The sequence below is a fragment of the Neodiprion lecontei genome, chromosome 6, assembly GCF_021901455.1.
Source record: "Neodiprion lecontei isolate iyNeoLeco1 chromosome 6, iyNeoLeco1.1, whole genome shotgun sequence".
Taxonomy (NCBI): Eukaryota; Metazoa; Arthropoda; class Insecta; order Hymenoptera; family Diprionidae; genus Neodiprion; species Neodiprion lecontei.
Window position 1 is genome coordinate 21983137 of NC_060265.1, and position 15346 is coordinate 21998482.

A 15346-nucleotide genomic window follows, 5' to 3' on the forward strand; every position below is an offset into this window, starting at 1 on the left:
CAAGCGATAGAAATATTATATAGAATTCCGTTGCTGGAACTTGAAGTCGAGACACGAAATGAAGCTTATGATGTACATTCTAATGTGGATGCTGCGGTAATGGCGGTTGTAGCTTCTCAAAGTCTGAATGTTCTACTTATGAATAGATACCTGCGTGATTTCCTATACCCTTGTATGCTGCAGACATTTCTAATTTCTTACTACGTTCCGAGTTCGTGGAAACATTCATCGCGGCTCACTGCGGTTGGGTAGTTAAACTGCATTACATAATTCATGCGATGCTTATCGATCATCGCGTCAGTCGAACATCCTGTGAATTATACATATATCCCGGTAGTCTACTTGGATATAGGATAGAGTTTCTATACCTTTTATTGTAGAGGTATTTGATGTAAGTGGGTACTCAATTTTTTCTTCCTCTCTCTAATTGGCAACAGGTTCTTATAATCCGCCCAATATTATAGATTCAGGGGATTAACGACCACTCACGCTGCACAGTTTCGTCGATTAATTGATGATTCCAACCGTATAATAAGTAATCCAGCATCCGACAACTGTCTGTAATATACATCCACCTGCTTGTTCATCATCATCTTCTAAGAGGATCCTACAAATTAAGTTAGATCCGCTCATGTGGCGTGAAATCCAGTTAACATAACAAACCAATGTAAGACCGCATATCTAGGGGTTCGGGTAACACTAACAAGATAGATTTCACTTAACACGTCATGAGGCGACATGTAATACGAACAACATACTTTGGTACGTGCAGGTACTCAACCGAGAATAATGATGATTTACAAGCTGGTCGAAAACTATCCTGATTTCTATTTATACGCGCCAATGTTTTACGATACCATACCTGTAACTTGGACACTTGACAATAATTTTCGATAATAATATTCGTTAACAAGTAATTGATTACCCGCTGAAAGCCAACCACCGTACCCGATACCGCAGGTACTGACATTCGTGACTCATCTTTCAATGATTATTGATGAGGAGAAACATCAATATTGCGCGTAGCTCAGTTTTCGTATAGGTACTGTGTAGTCGACATCCACACCTGAACTCCAATCCAACGTAACCCGCAAGAATATGGGAGGAAGGTGAACTAAATCGATCCATATCCAATTTTTTTCTTCCAGAGATCGATTAAAAAATTTGCTGTTCTCTGTCTCCCTCGTACGTAAATTTGATCGGAAAGCACCGAAAGTGCAGGTTTTTTCATCATTTTAGACACGTTAATAAAGCATTTTGATAATAAAGTCTTGATAGAATATATAAAAATTAATCATTCCAGTAAGAGATCACAGATCAGCTGACAAGCTTTTCTGCACTCCTGTTTAATTTTTTTTTATACATTCTTTCATGCGTGAGTTTACTTTACAAAGTTCATCATCTCTGGTAAGTCCGGTTTCTGCCCCGCGATGAAGATTCACTAATAAACGATACACAATTTTTTGTAGTCAATTTTGGGAGTACAAAGTTTCTAAAATATTCATTTGTGTTTTAACAACATCGGTCGTTAAAGTTCGTGATTTGTTTTGCTTCGACCAGTACAGTAATACTTCGTCATGGTAACTGCGCTCTGCATTATCTACTGTCTGTAACCAATGCACGCTTACCATCCAGTTACGCGGCAAATTAGTTCTACGAACTTGTTATAAGAGGGCGAATTCAGGGATACGCATACGAAAGATTCATCCGCTTGTCTTCTGCTAGCTGTCAAAGCGGTAGGACGCGTGCCGACGAAAAGCGATGGGTAAAATGGATTCATTGTTGTTGAAAAGCAAATTTCGAGGCTCCTTGCTCGGCGCGTTGATGGGTGATTGCCTCGGCTCCGCTTACGAAGGGGACGAACTATTTAGCGCTGGTATGAAGCTGGTCATTCAAAAGTCTTTCGACAAGCTGCAAGGGCCGCATTTTAAAGGTTAGAAAAACAACCTAACCCAATGTGACAAACTTTTGTTAGATAACTTTCTTTCTCCGAATTAAATGAATATATTCCGGATTTGACCGTCAGACTCTAATGATATCGGTGGAAATTATTTGCTGATTCATCTTTCGTGTTATTCTCAATTTTGCAGCGCCTGTTATTCAATTCACTGACGATTCTGCAATGACTCGAGCCGTTGCCGAATCTCTGATCGAGTGCACAGGATTCGACCAGACACACATGGCCAAGAAGTTTGTCAAGTCTTACTACCTGGAACCCAACCGAGGCTATGGAGCTGGTGTAACCACGGTGAGTTTTAATTATAATCAGGAATATTACAATAGTTTGTAAAATTGATCCCGATACAGGATCTCCCTAGGGAAAGCAAAATGCACGACAGTAGGTGGCGGTCAGGACATATGATTAATACATAATATTTTACACTCGTTATGGAAAATCAGAGTGTGTTGCTTCAAAATCGTTTTGCGATGTTCTGAAACATTCAGTGAATCGTTAAGAGCAAATATCCTATACAGTGAGGAAGATGAGACTCGTAAGTTCATATCACATCGATTGTAACAGTCTACATTGTTTCCATCGCGATCCTGTGCCAAAATTGAATTCTATCTTGGATAAATAAAAACGTCCGAAAAATTTTACCAAACTTTCCATATGTCCAATTGAACTTGGATCATTTATGTTTCTTACTACACAAGAATATGCGTGTAGCATCAATTTTTTTTTTCTTCGTTTGCGTATAGGTATTTCATAAACTTCGAAACAACAAGTTCGTTGATGTACTAGGGCCTGCGAGGGAGCAGTTCAACGGCGAAGGTTCCTTGGGTAATGGTGGCGCGATGAGAGTCGCTCCAATTGCTCTTTTCTACTACAAGAATTCTGAGCTCATGGTTGATACAGCCAGGAAACAGTCCCATATCACTCATACGCACAAAACTGGAGTCGACGGAGCAATACTTCAGGTTGATAAAATAAATCTATACAATTAGAATGACTGCTCAAAGTTGAGCTTAGAATTTTTTTTTTATTGTAGGAACAGATAGTTTTTTAATCTTGATTATGTCACTACTGTATTTCATAATGTACTTTCAGGCGATTGCTATTCAACAAAGCCTCTTATTAGATCCTAAAGAAGAATTGGATACCTGCAAGTTTACTGACAACTTAATTAATGAAATGGACAAAATTGAAATTGATGAAGAAGGGTGAGTGACTGGTGATTTAGCAGAAAATTGTATACTGAATTACTGATCGATCACGTGTTAATACCCTATACAATGCTTAGAATTTACGTGTTCAAAACTCGAAAAAGATTTCCATAACTGTAAATACAGTTTCATAAATTCTGCAAAACTATGGCACTTGTAAATGGAGATTCTCAAATAAACTCTTGCAGATTAGGTTTGGTTGACCCATCTCCTTACAAAACTCAATTGAAGTTACTGAGGAATCTAATCTGCGAAGACGGGGATGGGCCTCATGATGAAAAAGTAGTTCATCAGTTGGGAAACGATGTATCGGCACTTCATTCTGTGCCTACAGCAATTTATTGCTTTCTCAAAGCTCAGAAACCCATACCAGCCATACAGACGGAAAATCCACTGAGAAGAACAGTTCAATATGCTGTGAGTGAAACAGAGTCGAGAATCCCTTTGTGGAATATTATAACCCCGTTATTTTTAATATCCAATAAGTGTTCATGTATTACATGTTTAGTTACATTCTATGATTATCCAATAACTGCGGTTTTTTGAATGTTATTGAGAGACAGGGAAGCCAAAATTTGCTGACGCAAGAAATCGCTGCTGATCAATATACTGTAAAAAAATCGGTATTTGAACTCTACGTATTACACCTCAAGATCATAGCACATGGCAAAAAGTCTGGTTATTAAGCGTTAGGCACTGAAAGAATATGAAAAGAGAATTATGTTGTGGCATCATTTATTTCAGGAAATCAAAATAATACACCATATATATTAATAGGAGCAACATCAAGTAACAATGAAGAAGACAGTAGATGAAAAGTCAGTTAAAAAGGAAAAATGTCTTGACATTTTAATTTTGGGTTAAGAAAAAAAAAGAACAAAAAAAAAATTACTGTGATGCACCGAATTTACCGTGTATTTTTACAATCTCAATTCATTTCAATTTAATTTCCAAGCATTCTAAGTCGTCAAAATGAAATGAATGGGTGTGATGATGTTCACTCTTTGCTGAAACCGAAATTTCGCAAGGAAGCGCTATGGTCGGAAGACGACATCTGCAAACTTGTTCGATTGTATAAAAATTCACCATGTCTATGGAGGAAAGATATACCTGCCTATGCAGACAATATTGCGCGACATCGCGCGTATCGAAGTATACACCAAAGTTTGAATATGCCACGTGTTACATTCACCGATGTTATGATGAAGATTCGAGAAACTCGGCGTCTATATCTTAACGAGCTGATAAAATCGGTTACCGGACAAGTTTCCGGATGTATGCACAAACCGGAACAGACCTGGTTCACCGTCATGCACGAGTTTCTTCATCGATACTTGGACTACGATGAATCTGCTGAGTTACACGTTAGTACACGCTGTGCATTGGCTGTTGGCGATCCGTGTCGCTTTAGAATAGGTGAAATTTTTGGTGCGAAGAGACCGTAATTGAATTAAGATGAGAAAAGTAAACTTTTTTCGAAAAAATAGTTACAAATAACGATGACTCGTGTTCTTGCAGGATGCGATTTGTAGCATGGGCTGGAACGTCGGTCTCAATGATTACAAGCGCATACTTAAAAGTCTTAATTTAGACAATTTGAGTCCACCATCCGCAGGAGACCCGAGAAGCGAAGAGCATTGCTCAAACAGCAAGGATGTGCGTAAAGACAAAAGTCCTTACTCCGTGTCGGAAGAGGAATGCCTCCGTACAAATTGGCTTCCACAATCCAAGGACGAAACTTTTAGTCCATCATGTTCGCCTACCTCAATATCACGTCATCGCAATACTGCCGTTTCTCTGCTAGATAAAACCACGTGCAGGTCTTCGCGAGTAGAACATCGCTCGCCTCTGATGTCGTGGATTAATTCTGCGCGAAACAAGGATTCCCCGTTGTCCGATTATTGTTCGGAAAATAGTGCTTCAAACCTGTCAAAGTCAGGTGTTCAGTTCAGTTTGTACAGCGATTCTTTACTCTCTGAAAAATCCTCTTCAACGACTGTTTGTGAGACATGGGCGGATTACACTTGCATTCCTGAAAAAAAGCTTACTTCGTGTGGAGTGCAGTGGAATAGTTTGGAAAGTAAGGTGATATTAATCGGTAGATAGTATACGCGATTATACACGTTATTCAATAGACTGCAACAACATTATTATTGCAAAAAGCAAGGCTCTTTATTAACGGACGATGCAACGTGCACGAAAACCAAAAATGTGGCGATTTCGGCACAGTACGATGAACACGACGTGTTTGCTAACACTATCGCATCTCAACTCAGAGAAATGAATGTGGAAACAGCTCTGCAAGCTCAAAACCATATCAAAAAAGTAATCACGGATTATCGATTACATAAACCTGAAACAGTATGTCAGTATTTATTAATCGAGTATTGTTATTGTTACTACAAATATTTAAAAAAAATGTTGTTATTTCGAGAACCGGAAATGGATCGTCGTTCATATTTGGTGTTACTTTAGCAATCCATCAGATTACTGCGACCAGAAATCAGCGAAAGAGGTAAATGTCGGAAAGTCTCGTCGCCTCGAGATGGCAAATCTTGTCACGTACAGCATCAACGGATGAAATCTCGAAATGCTGCAGTAACCGCTGGTACAGGTCAACAAGCTCGCTTGCAATGTTCCAGTCGTGAGATCGAGGACACAGCGGCACCTCGAAGCCAATTTTGCCCGAATAACGCTAGATCCATAGTCTCTCAGCAATCTAAGTCAAGACCTAAAAAATCCTCTTTAGTTATTGAACCGACAATTACGCGCTACAAACGCCCAGTGTCTACTTCGTCTCGAATTAAACTTGCGAAAACCGACAAAGGCGTAAGATTTCTTATCACTTACCGTCAATATTACGACTGTTTTTTTCAACGTCTTGCGCAATTCACATGGTTCGCAAAGTCATATTTTATCTTTCCCAAAACTGCAGTCAAGTCGTAAAGCTTCACCGTTTTTTGAAGAAATTGCCAAACTTGCGGTATCGAGGAAAAAATTGCCCAAATCTATTCGGTGAAACACAATTAAAGAACAGTGAATCGAATGCAGCTCGACTCAATGGATCAGCGGCCGATAATGAACCAGCTAAAGAAATGTAATTTGCAACAAGTTCGGTTCACTGAAACTTGAATAGCTTTTCACCATTTCCTGCTCCTACAATTCCACTTTGTGATTTGAATATTTTTGTATTTCTCAAAGATTTATTCTTTTTTCTGCATTGTTTCTCCTGTACAAAATCGATCTCGGTCTTTTGTTTCCAGATCAGTCTAGGCGGCGATACGGATACGATCGGCAGCATGGCTGGCGCTATTGCGGGCGCCTTTTACGGGGAGGAGATGATTCGTCCAGAGATTTTAAAACACTGTGAGACTTCTGACAAGTTCAGGGAACTTGCTGATCAACTCTTCCACCTGGCCACCGCTTGAGAAACGAATAACAAGATGCTACAGTGCTCAATCGACTCTGCCGTTTCATATTAATTGAAATCAAACGGGTTTTTTTTTTACTTCAGACCAACAAATCATTGGCGCGACCGTTGATTATTTTTTCGACGTCATTTTGATACGGTTGTAAAAATATCGTTCTTATGCACTAGTTTCTTTGTTAGATACCGTATTTTACGACTTGTATAGCGCGCATTTAATTCATTCTCCGCGAGTAACGGATCACTTCGCAATCAGTTATGTCATTTTTACGGACTGATGATTATACTTGTTTTGCTATAACTGACGAGTAAGGTGGTATTCCACAGATTATTCAATAGACTTTCATAATTTGAACAATCATAAGATATCATAAAAAAAACGTAATCTACTAGATCCGTTTTGAATCTCCATTTAATCATTCGTCGGTGACAATTCCTCCCATTGTACATTTATTATTGTTGAATAAAAATTATTCTATACTCGCTCGTTCTCGTTAAAAATAAATGCATATCATTTTCAGGTTATTGTTACATTTGTTCGTGTGTAATTACAATTGTAAATAACAGTACGATGAATTGTATAAACTTTTATACAAAGAAACTTCGCGTCATTTTTTATAATAATCAAATAAAATGACGCATAAAATCAATATTAATCGAAAGTTTTGCGTGAACGTTTGGCTTGTGAATTTGTTTCAAGTTTGACCGAAAAAATCTTAGAAACCGTCCGTAAATTTGCATTATCAGTTTCGAACCTTTTTTTAACCCTCCCTCCATCCCCCAAAGGAACGTTGTCGTCTTGGTGAAAGTAATATTTTCATATTCAAAGAACATTGACAATAAAACAAGGTCGCTAAAATACAAATTGCGCATTTTTGAAAGGTCACGTTACTTCGGTCGACCTCCATCCCCAACTGGCAACGTAATTTCTGGACGACTCTTTATACGCTTTGATATATTCCAGCCGTTTCTAATTGCCTTAGAAGTGAAATCAAAAACCGCCTTCTTACGCATCGCGAACTCTTGCAACCCGGATTTTATAGGCATGTTCCAGGCAATATTTGTCTCGCTTACGCAATTTGGTGTGTTTACGCAGTTTTTCGTTCAATTACATTGTTTCTGAAAATTGAATTCATGAACAAGCTGCAGAGCGTCTTTATTTTACACGAGAAGACACATCGCGTATCCGTAATCAATATGACCAACGACTCTATGTAGTAGTCTTAAATAATAGAGTAAAACCTCAGCGATCGATCTAAAGATAGTCCCTAGTCTTTCCTGCAAAAAACCTATCTCTTCTTTCTTCTTTTGTTTTCGATATTATACCACTACAGGGTGAAACGCTTCGCCGCAGTTACTCTGTGTACTTTTATTTTCAGGAACAATAATAGACTCGTATCTTATGCCCGTTCAATATGAATATCACGCGAAACTGTGAAGCAATATAAAAACTTTCGTTATGGCTATATCGCACCGTAAGAAGGAATTATATTCGCAACAAAAATTACAATTTATTACCCTCGACGATATTTATCAACAAATATCATTTTTCTTCTGCAAAGTTACCCAAAATTTATGGCACCGTCATTGATTAAGTTTTGGGTAAGTGCAATTATTCAATTCAATTATACATCAGCTCCCACTGGAATTTAGAATTTACACTGCAGTTACAATCCTGCGGATTCTACGCTACGGAAACATCGCGCATAGTTGACTGGATGTTGTCAATATTTTTTTTTTCCACAGCCGCGCTATTTCCCTAATTGAACTATACAAGTATATCGGAAGTTTCTGAAAATTTATAATCACATGCGGCACGTGTATATTTTGGATAAATTATTTCCAGGCAGACCGTCGCCGATTAATTGACTGTGACTGTACACTGTATAGGTACACTGAAAAAAATTTGATTTGTTACGGTAACTAGAAAAATTCAGTAAAACAGATATCGATGAAAAAAAAACTGTTTTAATATTGTTGGGATTACGAAAAACGAGGTACATGTAATCATTTCGCGCTATCGTCGATCCTTGTTTGGTAATCGCAACGCAAAATTAGTTTGTTCGGTTTACTCTACTTTTTTAGTTAAACAAGGCTTTAACATCAATTTATTGTTGCACAAGCATTGAATTTTCGCAACAGTTGCAAGAAAATCTAGTAACATTGATCGTGATGAGAAAGAATAGTAACGGATACTAGACTTTCCGGTAACAGCTAGAAAACTAATTTTCATTTTCTACCTAGAACTATATTTTTCTATTGTGATAAAAAATGAAAATAGTTAATGACTGAGTGGTAACCGGATCTAAAAATTTCTCTCAGTCTACTCGAATAGTAATTATCTTTTGAAACAACGAACGATAAACTGAGAAACGGTCGTTGGTTCATTCTGTAGGAAAATGCAATGGCAGTAATCCGTGATGTGGAATAAACCGGGGCCGCAAATTGCTTCTCGCCATTTTGCAGCTGCACAGTGTTCCACGATTGACTTTTATTTGCGCGATGAACTCCCACCTTTGAGAGATTCGCGCATATGTTGCGCTTGCCTGAGCCAATAGTAAGCACTGGCCAATCAGAGAATGACATTATGAATTCTCCCCTCTCTGCTTCGCGGAGCTGCCTTCGTACTTATTCATGCAGTAGCGAGCAATTAATTGTAATTGCATAAATCTGAAATGCATCAAAAGTCCGCGTGTTGTTGCTGCATTCGAGGAAAGCATCGAACATTTAATCAGTTAGGTACTGCGAATTGTTCCCAAACTTATTTACAGTCTTCGAACGATCGCTTCGGTAGTGAGAGCTTGAAATCGCAATTTTGCTAATCTGCACGTAAACTGATAGCATGCAATACCTGAGATGTAAAGACGACGAGATCTTATTTTAGAAACCGTATCCATGTCACAAATCAAACCATTCTCTGCTGGAAAAAATATTCTGAAGACTTAATTCGTCAAAGAAATCTGAACTTTCGGAAATACACTTTGTAGAATAAATGAAAAAGATAAATCAGCGACTTACTGTACAGAAAATTGTAAAAATTGTGTCTGAAGTTACGAATTTTATAAAGAATTTTGAAACTTAAGATTTCTTCATTAATCTAAACGATTTTCAATGTTAAACACTCTGAATTATCTTTGAATTTTTACTGAAAATTAATCCGGGAGTCGTAATTTGTCAAGGAATTGTTTTCATTTTGTCTAGTGTAGGATTAAATTGCGATAAAGGTAATGAAACCATTCCGATAGCTGAAATTTGACGCTTTCGTTTTATCCACCCTCTTCGTACGTCGAATGGAAAGGTAATCGTTAAAATTACTGTCATCGAGATGCAGACATCGCCAGTTAAATGAAATCAGGATCTGAAACAGTTAAGACACGTCGCAAAAAGATCTCTGAACATTTCATTTTTCATTACATAATGGCATGCATCTACGTCATTGTACACGAGGCAAAGAAAAGGCTTGAATGGGTCAGCGAAATAAATATTAATGCAGGCATGGATAAAAAAAAAATATTTTACTAGTGAAAAAGAAAATGTAGTATTCTTCAAATTCCTTTATACTGCATCAACAAACCTTTTATGTTCGCAATCTTGCTCTACCTGTTGGTTAACATGAGAGGAACCATTATTGTACATTTCAATCAGTTAGATCTATAATGTATACGCATGTCATAACTACAATCATCACCCTATTTCTACTCGTAGAGTTGGGAATTTCACGCGGGCCAGAAGGCAGAAGGAATCAGCAGAAGTTTCGACCAAAATTCGCAATTCTGCAAGTGTGACGGTCCGATTTAGCGGCACGGAGGGGATAATGCATCTTTTGCAAGTATGCCTGCCGAAGGAAACACGAAAGTTCCTCGAGGTTTCGTGCATAAACAGATTGCAGAATTCAGTTCAGCCCTGCATGTCTCAGAAGTAACTTGGAGTCTCTCGTAAAGTTTATCACGATCGTACAAAAATTTCGCTTCTGGATAGTACGTATTTTCTTGATATTATTACAATTGTTTTACAGCAGTTCGCCATATAACTCGAAAGCATTTTTTTTTTGTGAAAGTCTCGAGATGCCCATGGACTATAAAATGCGGCCATCTTTTTGGGATTATTTTTGGGCAGCAAAATTGATTCTTCAAGTCGCAGGCATTCTTCCCATCGGCGAACCCTCATCTTGGTGGAAATCAATTCTCTCCGAAATTCTTGTAGCCTCTCCACTGATGTATGGCTCATATGTACTGATACAACCACTGAATTACATTCTCTTTAAGGTGAGCAAAAAACAGGTAATTCAGTTCAGCTTTTCTATCGAAACAAAATAATCTTTCGTTGGAGAAAAATTAAATCACAAAATAATGGACCAAGGTATGTTGAAAATGAACATGGTTTTGGAAATAACAAAATCAACTATAAATCGTTAGTAACCCAGATCTCGTTGAATAGCGATCTACAATCTCATCCAGATACAGCATCACGAAATATAGAATCTTGAAAGATCTAACGTTGATCGGTATTTCCACTACCAATGAATCTGTTTGCGAAAAGAATGAGAATTCAAAGAGTTACGAATCTGAACCATAAGAATCCTTTACCCTGACGCAGAGTGACAACATGGACGAATTGCTCGAAGCCGTGATAGTCGTGATCACCGTTTCAGGCGGACAATTGAGATCAATTCTCATATCCATTCATCGCCGCAAGATCATCCGACTGTTTACCATTGCCAAAAAGTTGTGGGACGAGTCTGTTACGGAATACGACGAATTAATTTTGACCTGGGCTGAACGGGCGAGATTTTTCTGCACTATTTACTTCTGGGCTACACAGGTTTCGTCGACCCTGTTCATCTTGACTTCGGTAGTGAAACAGCTATCGTTAGCCCCGAATTCAACGATCAGCCACTACCCCTTCGGATTTGAAGAAAGTGTCACGCCAAGCCCGCAGTACGAGATCAAATACGCACTTCAGATCATCAGCGGATACCTTGGAATGATGTTCGTAGCTGCATCAGACATGGCTGTGACGCTTTTGGTTCTAAATCTCTGCGGTCAACTTGCGCTCATCCAGAGCTGGCTTCAGGACATTTCGAAGAAGGAATTAATTGAGCCGAGACGAAGAACCGACGGCAGTGTTGAGATAGAGTTGAGAAAATGCATTCACCGTCATCAGGTCGTAATGAAGTAAGTATATATTTTTTCGTTCTTTCATCTTGTTATAAATATTCACGATTCTCCCAGCTAGTATTTTCAACATCGTATTGACGTATACTGTTGTCGAAATTCCCCGCTGACACAACTGCGTAAAAAAAACTTCGAAGGATATCTTACGATATTAAAAAAAAATTGTAAGGTAAGTGTACCACTTGTTGACCCTTTTATTTTCCAAAATTATAAATTGACGGCTCAAATTGTGAATTTCTCGATTACTAAAACCAATTGCTAGAGGGTCAGACACTGGAAATTTATTTTTTCGTCATTAACACCCAAAAAGGTCAATAATTGGTACACTTACTTATTGATACCTTATTGGCCAAGGGTTGAGCAAATAAAGTTGAGCAGACAAAAAAATATTCCATCTTGACAATCCATTGTTTTCTTTTCCTTGATACGAGGGACTTAAAAGAGCTTTGAATGTCCGCAGTTTCTGCGCCGAGTTAGAAGAAATAGTCAATTGCATAAACTTGGTGCAAATCGTTGGCGGGATGTATACAATGGCAATATCAGGCGCAAGATTGGCGAAGGTAAAATTGATTTGAAATTTGAGCAATCGGAGCTTTTTCAAGGATACATAATCGTTGCAGAATCTGAAATCGTACCGGTTCTCAGGACCACTTATAGTTTCAATCATTGGACTTTACTTCTCATGTTGGCCAGCGGATAATCTCTCTTTCGAAGTAAGTACGCGTAAGCTCAACCCATTATTGGTAGAAGATTCAAAAGCCATTTGTTCTTCAATACCATCCGCCATACTGTTAAGAGCGCCAAGGTGGCACACGCAGTTTATGGAGTTCCATGGTACAGCTTTTCACCTATTGAGAAATCCCTTGTTGCGATAATGCTGGTGCGATCTCAACGTTCCGTTAAACTCACCGCTGGAAAATTCGTCGCATTGTCATTGGAGACTTTTTCCTCTGTAAGTAACACCGCGGCACTTTGTCGACTGTCCAACCCTCGTAAGGTTTGAATTTTCATCGATACGTCCTACAGTGCCATTGAAATTGATTTCAGATTTTATCCAGCGGTATATCCTGCTGCATGATTTTGCTTAGCTTCTAAATCTGGTACGGTATGCTGCAATGAAACGTCGCATCGTGGATATCGATTCAGTATTGCAACGAGTAACTCGCGCGTATCATAAGTAAAATGACGAGCAATTGTAATGCAGCACCTTAAGTTATCAGTGAGTAATATTTTTAACGAGTCATTGGAAACACTTAGAAATTTCTGAGTGCGCTTAGACGCTTACAATTAGATGCAAAACTTTACAGATCAAGTTATGGATTATAGGAGTCATGAGATGTTCCTAAAATAATTTTTTTAAACTGGGCAATCTTTCTAAGCTTCATTAATTTTCTTTTTCTTTTTAGCAGATGTAAATCCAACTTCCAACTCGAAGTTTGTGCACGTTTACGATGGTAATTAAAATTTGGAAGTTCAAAATTGACTGAGTATGAAACTGTAGTTTGAAATGGAGCAATTTATTACCGCTAAGCTCATAATATTATTGCGATTGATTTATTATATACGGAAATAAACGATTAAAAAATTTTTAAGGGACCAGTCACTTTTCCATAATTTATGCTAATAACGAGTAACGTTTATTGCGCTATGTTATTAGAGCTATGCTTATTTTGGATCTGGCTTTCTCAATCAACATTTTCAACCGTCTGATAAGTAGACGAGAAGAAAATTCAGCGATACTAATAAAGTTGATTCCTTTTCTATGTTTGACAACTGTGTGGCTTCATCGTGCATAGATTTTGTCTAATCATTGCACAACGGCGATCGATGGTCGTAATACGTATTTAGATCGATAGTGAAGGCGTGATGACCGATCGAAGATAAAGATGCGTCAAGTTGGTGACAAAAAGTATCAAATAGCACACTGTAACTCCTCTAAAAATTACAGTGTGGACATATTTTAGCCTTGCAATAATTATCAATAATTACAGAAAAAAACGAGAAATTTCTTTTAAAGCAGAAATATACTCGGTTTGTTGACATGTGTTAGTAGATTAGAAATTCGACGTGTATCTTACTGTAATAGAGAAATGATGTTTTAAAAATGACTAAAATTTTCTGAAATTTCAATCGCTCCAGCGACGATGCCGTGAGACACGGACGATGTGCCAAGCGATACGTCTAGCTGCATACAATATCCTCCCCTGCATTTGTTTACGTGATAAACCTGCCAATATGTGCATTGGAGTGTCTTTGAACGCCACGAGACTCACCGCACAATCAATACGACGAACGGTTCGTATGCTTGAATGATTAAGCAGATAAAACCCCAGGGGTCTATATGTAAAGCTCACCCTCGACATGTGAAAAAATTACCGTGTATCTTCTTTGCTTTCGACATTACGACCAGGGGGAAGAATCGTCGATTAAGCTTTTATTATACTTTTACTGTTTTTCAGAATTATCAACATTGCGAATTCAATTTGCACACTTGTATGAGCTTAACGAAAACTTGTTAATAATCGATGATTTTACAACAATGATGCGTTTGATGCAGTACGTTAATGGCAATTCTTAAATTGCATTAGTCATAGTTTAATAGGCTTTTGCCATAGTATGTAAAGGAAATGAATTTGAACAAAGTAAGTCTTATGGCTTCCAATGACTTAACATTGTTTCATGCTGATGGTAAAATTTTAAACATTTTCTAAAGAACTTTTAATTTGCACGCAATTTTTGAGTCATGTTTTCGTGATCGGTCGAGTTAAAAATAGAAATTATGTTTCGGGTAAATTTATACTCATAGAAGGATACCTATATATTTCAAGCTTCAAAAACTTGATCACTGCTCAAGCCAAGGGTTGGTTTTTGGGAAATTCATCCGCCTTACGAAAAGAGTTTCTTCGAAGATATCCTGGCTGATCCGGCGTAATCGGAGAATTTCATTCGTCCGTACAAGTTCGGAAAAAGATTTAGAAAAGTCTGCTTATCCGTAGTGTCAATTACTTGTCTTGAATCGCTAATTATTGAGTTTTAGAATTTAACAGTTATGAAAGTTTTGCAGAATAGTGTTGTATTACAATAAATATCATATTTATAATAATGAAGAACCATTGAAAATGGCGGTGAGAATTAAAGCAAGGAAACTTCTGAATTTCTGTATGCATAGCTGCCTAACATTTTTCGGGTGAGTTTATAACAAAAACCTGTCGCTGCTCTGATACAAGTTGTTTCCTGACCATAGTCACGAAAAAAGTCGCGAATACTTTCAAGCTTTTCGAATCACGACAGCCCATTGCGTGTCACAAACAATGAACTTCCAAGTATGTCAGTAAACTTTTCGCGGAGGTTTGTCCCATTTCCAACCCAAATCCGTGTATTCGGCATTCGCGTACACTCAATCAATTCTGTTGTACCGAAACATTCACTGGAAACAAAGTATTTGATATACCATTGCAAACGAGTGGCATTGTCAAGTATGGAGTATCTTTGCTGCATAAGCAACAATGACACAGCAGTCGCTGTCTCGGCCTTTCCAACGCCAAGAAATCAGGTGCATTTTCTTATTACGGTTAAGCAT

General features: G+C 38.0%; 4 protein-coding genes across 6 annotated transcripts in view; all 4 read left to right on the forward strand.

Moving 5' to 3' along the window:
- Positions 1 to 1857, forward strand: part of LOC107224608 (dynein regulatory complex subunit 5-like) — a 64547-nt gene extending 62690 nt beyond the window's left edge. Inside the window, exon 13 of the mRNA XM_046744227.1 lies at positions 1726 to 1857. Within this exon, the coding sequence (XP_046600183.1) occupies positions 1726 to 1789 (64 nt within the window). The 3' untranslated portion in view covers positions 1790 to 1857. The remainder of the gene's footprint in view (positions 1 to 1725) is intronic.
- On the forward strand, positions 1762 to 7425 carry LOC107224601 (ADP-ribose glycohydrolase ARH3). The gene is made up of 6 exons (XM_015664712.2): positions 1762 to 1933; positions 2091 to 2248; positions 2701 to 2919; positions 3050 to 3162; positions 3354 to 3582; positions 6429 to 7425. Exons 1-6 carry the CDS (start codon positions 1762 to 1764, stop codon positions 6591 to 6593), a joined length of 1056 nt encoding a protein of 351 aa, XP_015520198.2. The 3' UTR covers positions 6594 to 7425.
- On the forward strand, positions 3727 to 5403 carry LOC124295194. The gene is made up of 2 exons (XM_046744230.1): positions 3727 to 4529; positions 4684 to 5403. The coding sequence occupies exons 1-2, from the start codon at positions 4143 to 4145 to the stop codon at positions 5269 to 5271; spliced, it is 975 nt and encodes a 324-aa protein (XP_046600186.1). The 5' UTR covers positions 3727 to 4142; the 3' UTR covers positions 5272 to 5403.
- Positions 7426 to 10409: 2984 nt separating the features above from the next.
- LOC107224597 (odorant receptor 43a-like) lies at positions 10410 to 13708 on the forward strand. 3 transcript variants are annotated; one of them, XM_015664706.2, is made up of 8 exons: positions 10410 to 10569; positions 10650 to 10857; positions 11189 to 11766; positions 12227 to 12326; positions 12387 to 12479; positions 12563 to 12718; positions 12814 to 12985; positions 13173 to 13708. In XM_015664706.2, the coding sequence occupies exons 2-7, from the start codon at positions 10657 to 10659 to the stop codon at positions 12859 to 12861; spliced, it is 1176 nt and encodes a 391-aa protein (XP_015520192.2). In that variant the 5' UTR covers positions 10410 to 10569; positions 10650 to 10656; the 3' UTR covers positions 12862 to 12985; positions 13173 to 13708. The 3 variants fall into 3 exon arrangements, with proteins under 3 accessions (XP_015520192.2, XP_046599292.1, XP_046599293.1); XM_046743336.1 differs by having other exon boundaries at positions 10410 to 10857; XM_046743337.1 differs by having other exon boundaries at positions 10410 to 10857; positions 13176 to 13708.
- The last annotated feature ends 1638 nt before the right edge of the window (positions 13709 to 15346 follow it).

Bases quoted from the DNA above. Each gene is read 5' to 3' on its own strand.
- LOC124295194 (XM_046744230.1), top strand. From the start codon at position 4,143: ATGAATGGGTGTGATGATGTTCACTCTTTGCTGAAACCGAAATTTCGC. The intron at 4,530-4,683 runs GTTAGTACACGC...GTGTTCTTGCAG, and splicing joins ATGAATCTGCTGAGTTACAC to GATGCGATTTGTAGCATGGG.
- LOC107224601 (XM_015664712.2), top strand. From the start codon at position 1,762: ATGGGTAAAATGGATTCATTGTTGTTGAAAAGCAAATTTCGAGGCTCC. The intron at 2,249-2,700 runs GTGAGTTTTAAT...GTTTGCGTATAG, and splicing joins ATGGAGCTGGTGTAACCACG to GTATTTCATAAACTTCGAAA. The intron at 3,583-6,428 runs GTGAGTGAAACA...TTTTGTTTCCAG, and splicing joins GAAGAACAGTTCAATATGCT to ATCAGTCTAGGCGGCGATAC.
- LOC107224597 (XM_046743336.1), top strand. From the start codon at position 10,657: ATGCCCATGGACTATAAAATGCGGCCATCTTTTTGGGATTATTTTTGG. The intron at 12,327-12,386 runs GTAAAATTGATT...TAATCGTTGCAG, and splicing joins CAGGCGCAAGATTGGCGAAG to AATCTGAAATCGTACCGGTT. The intron at 12,719-12,813 runs GTAAGTAACACC...AATTGATTTCAG, and splicing joins CATTGGAGACTTTTTCCTCT to ATTTTATCCAGCGGTATATC.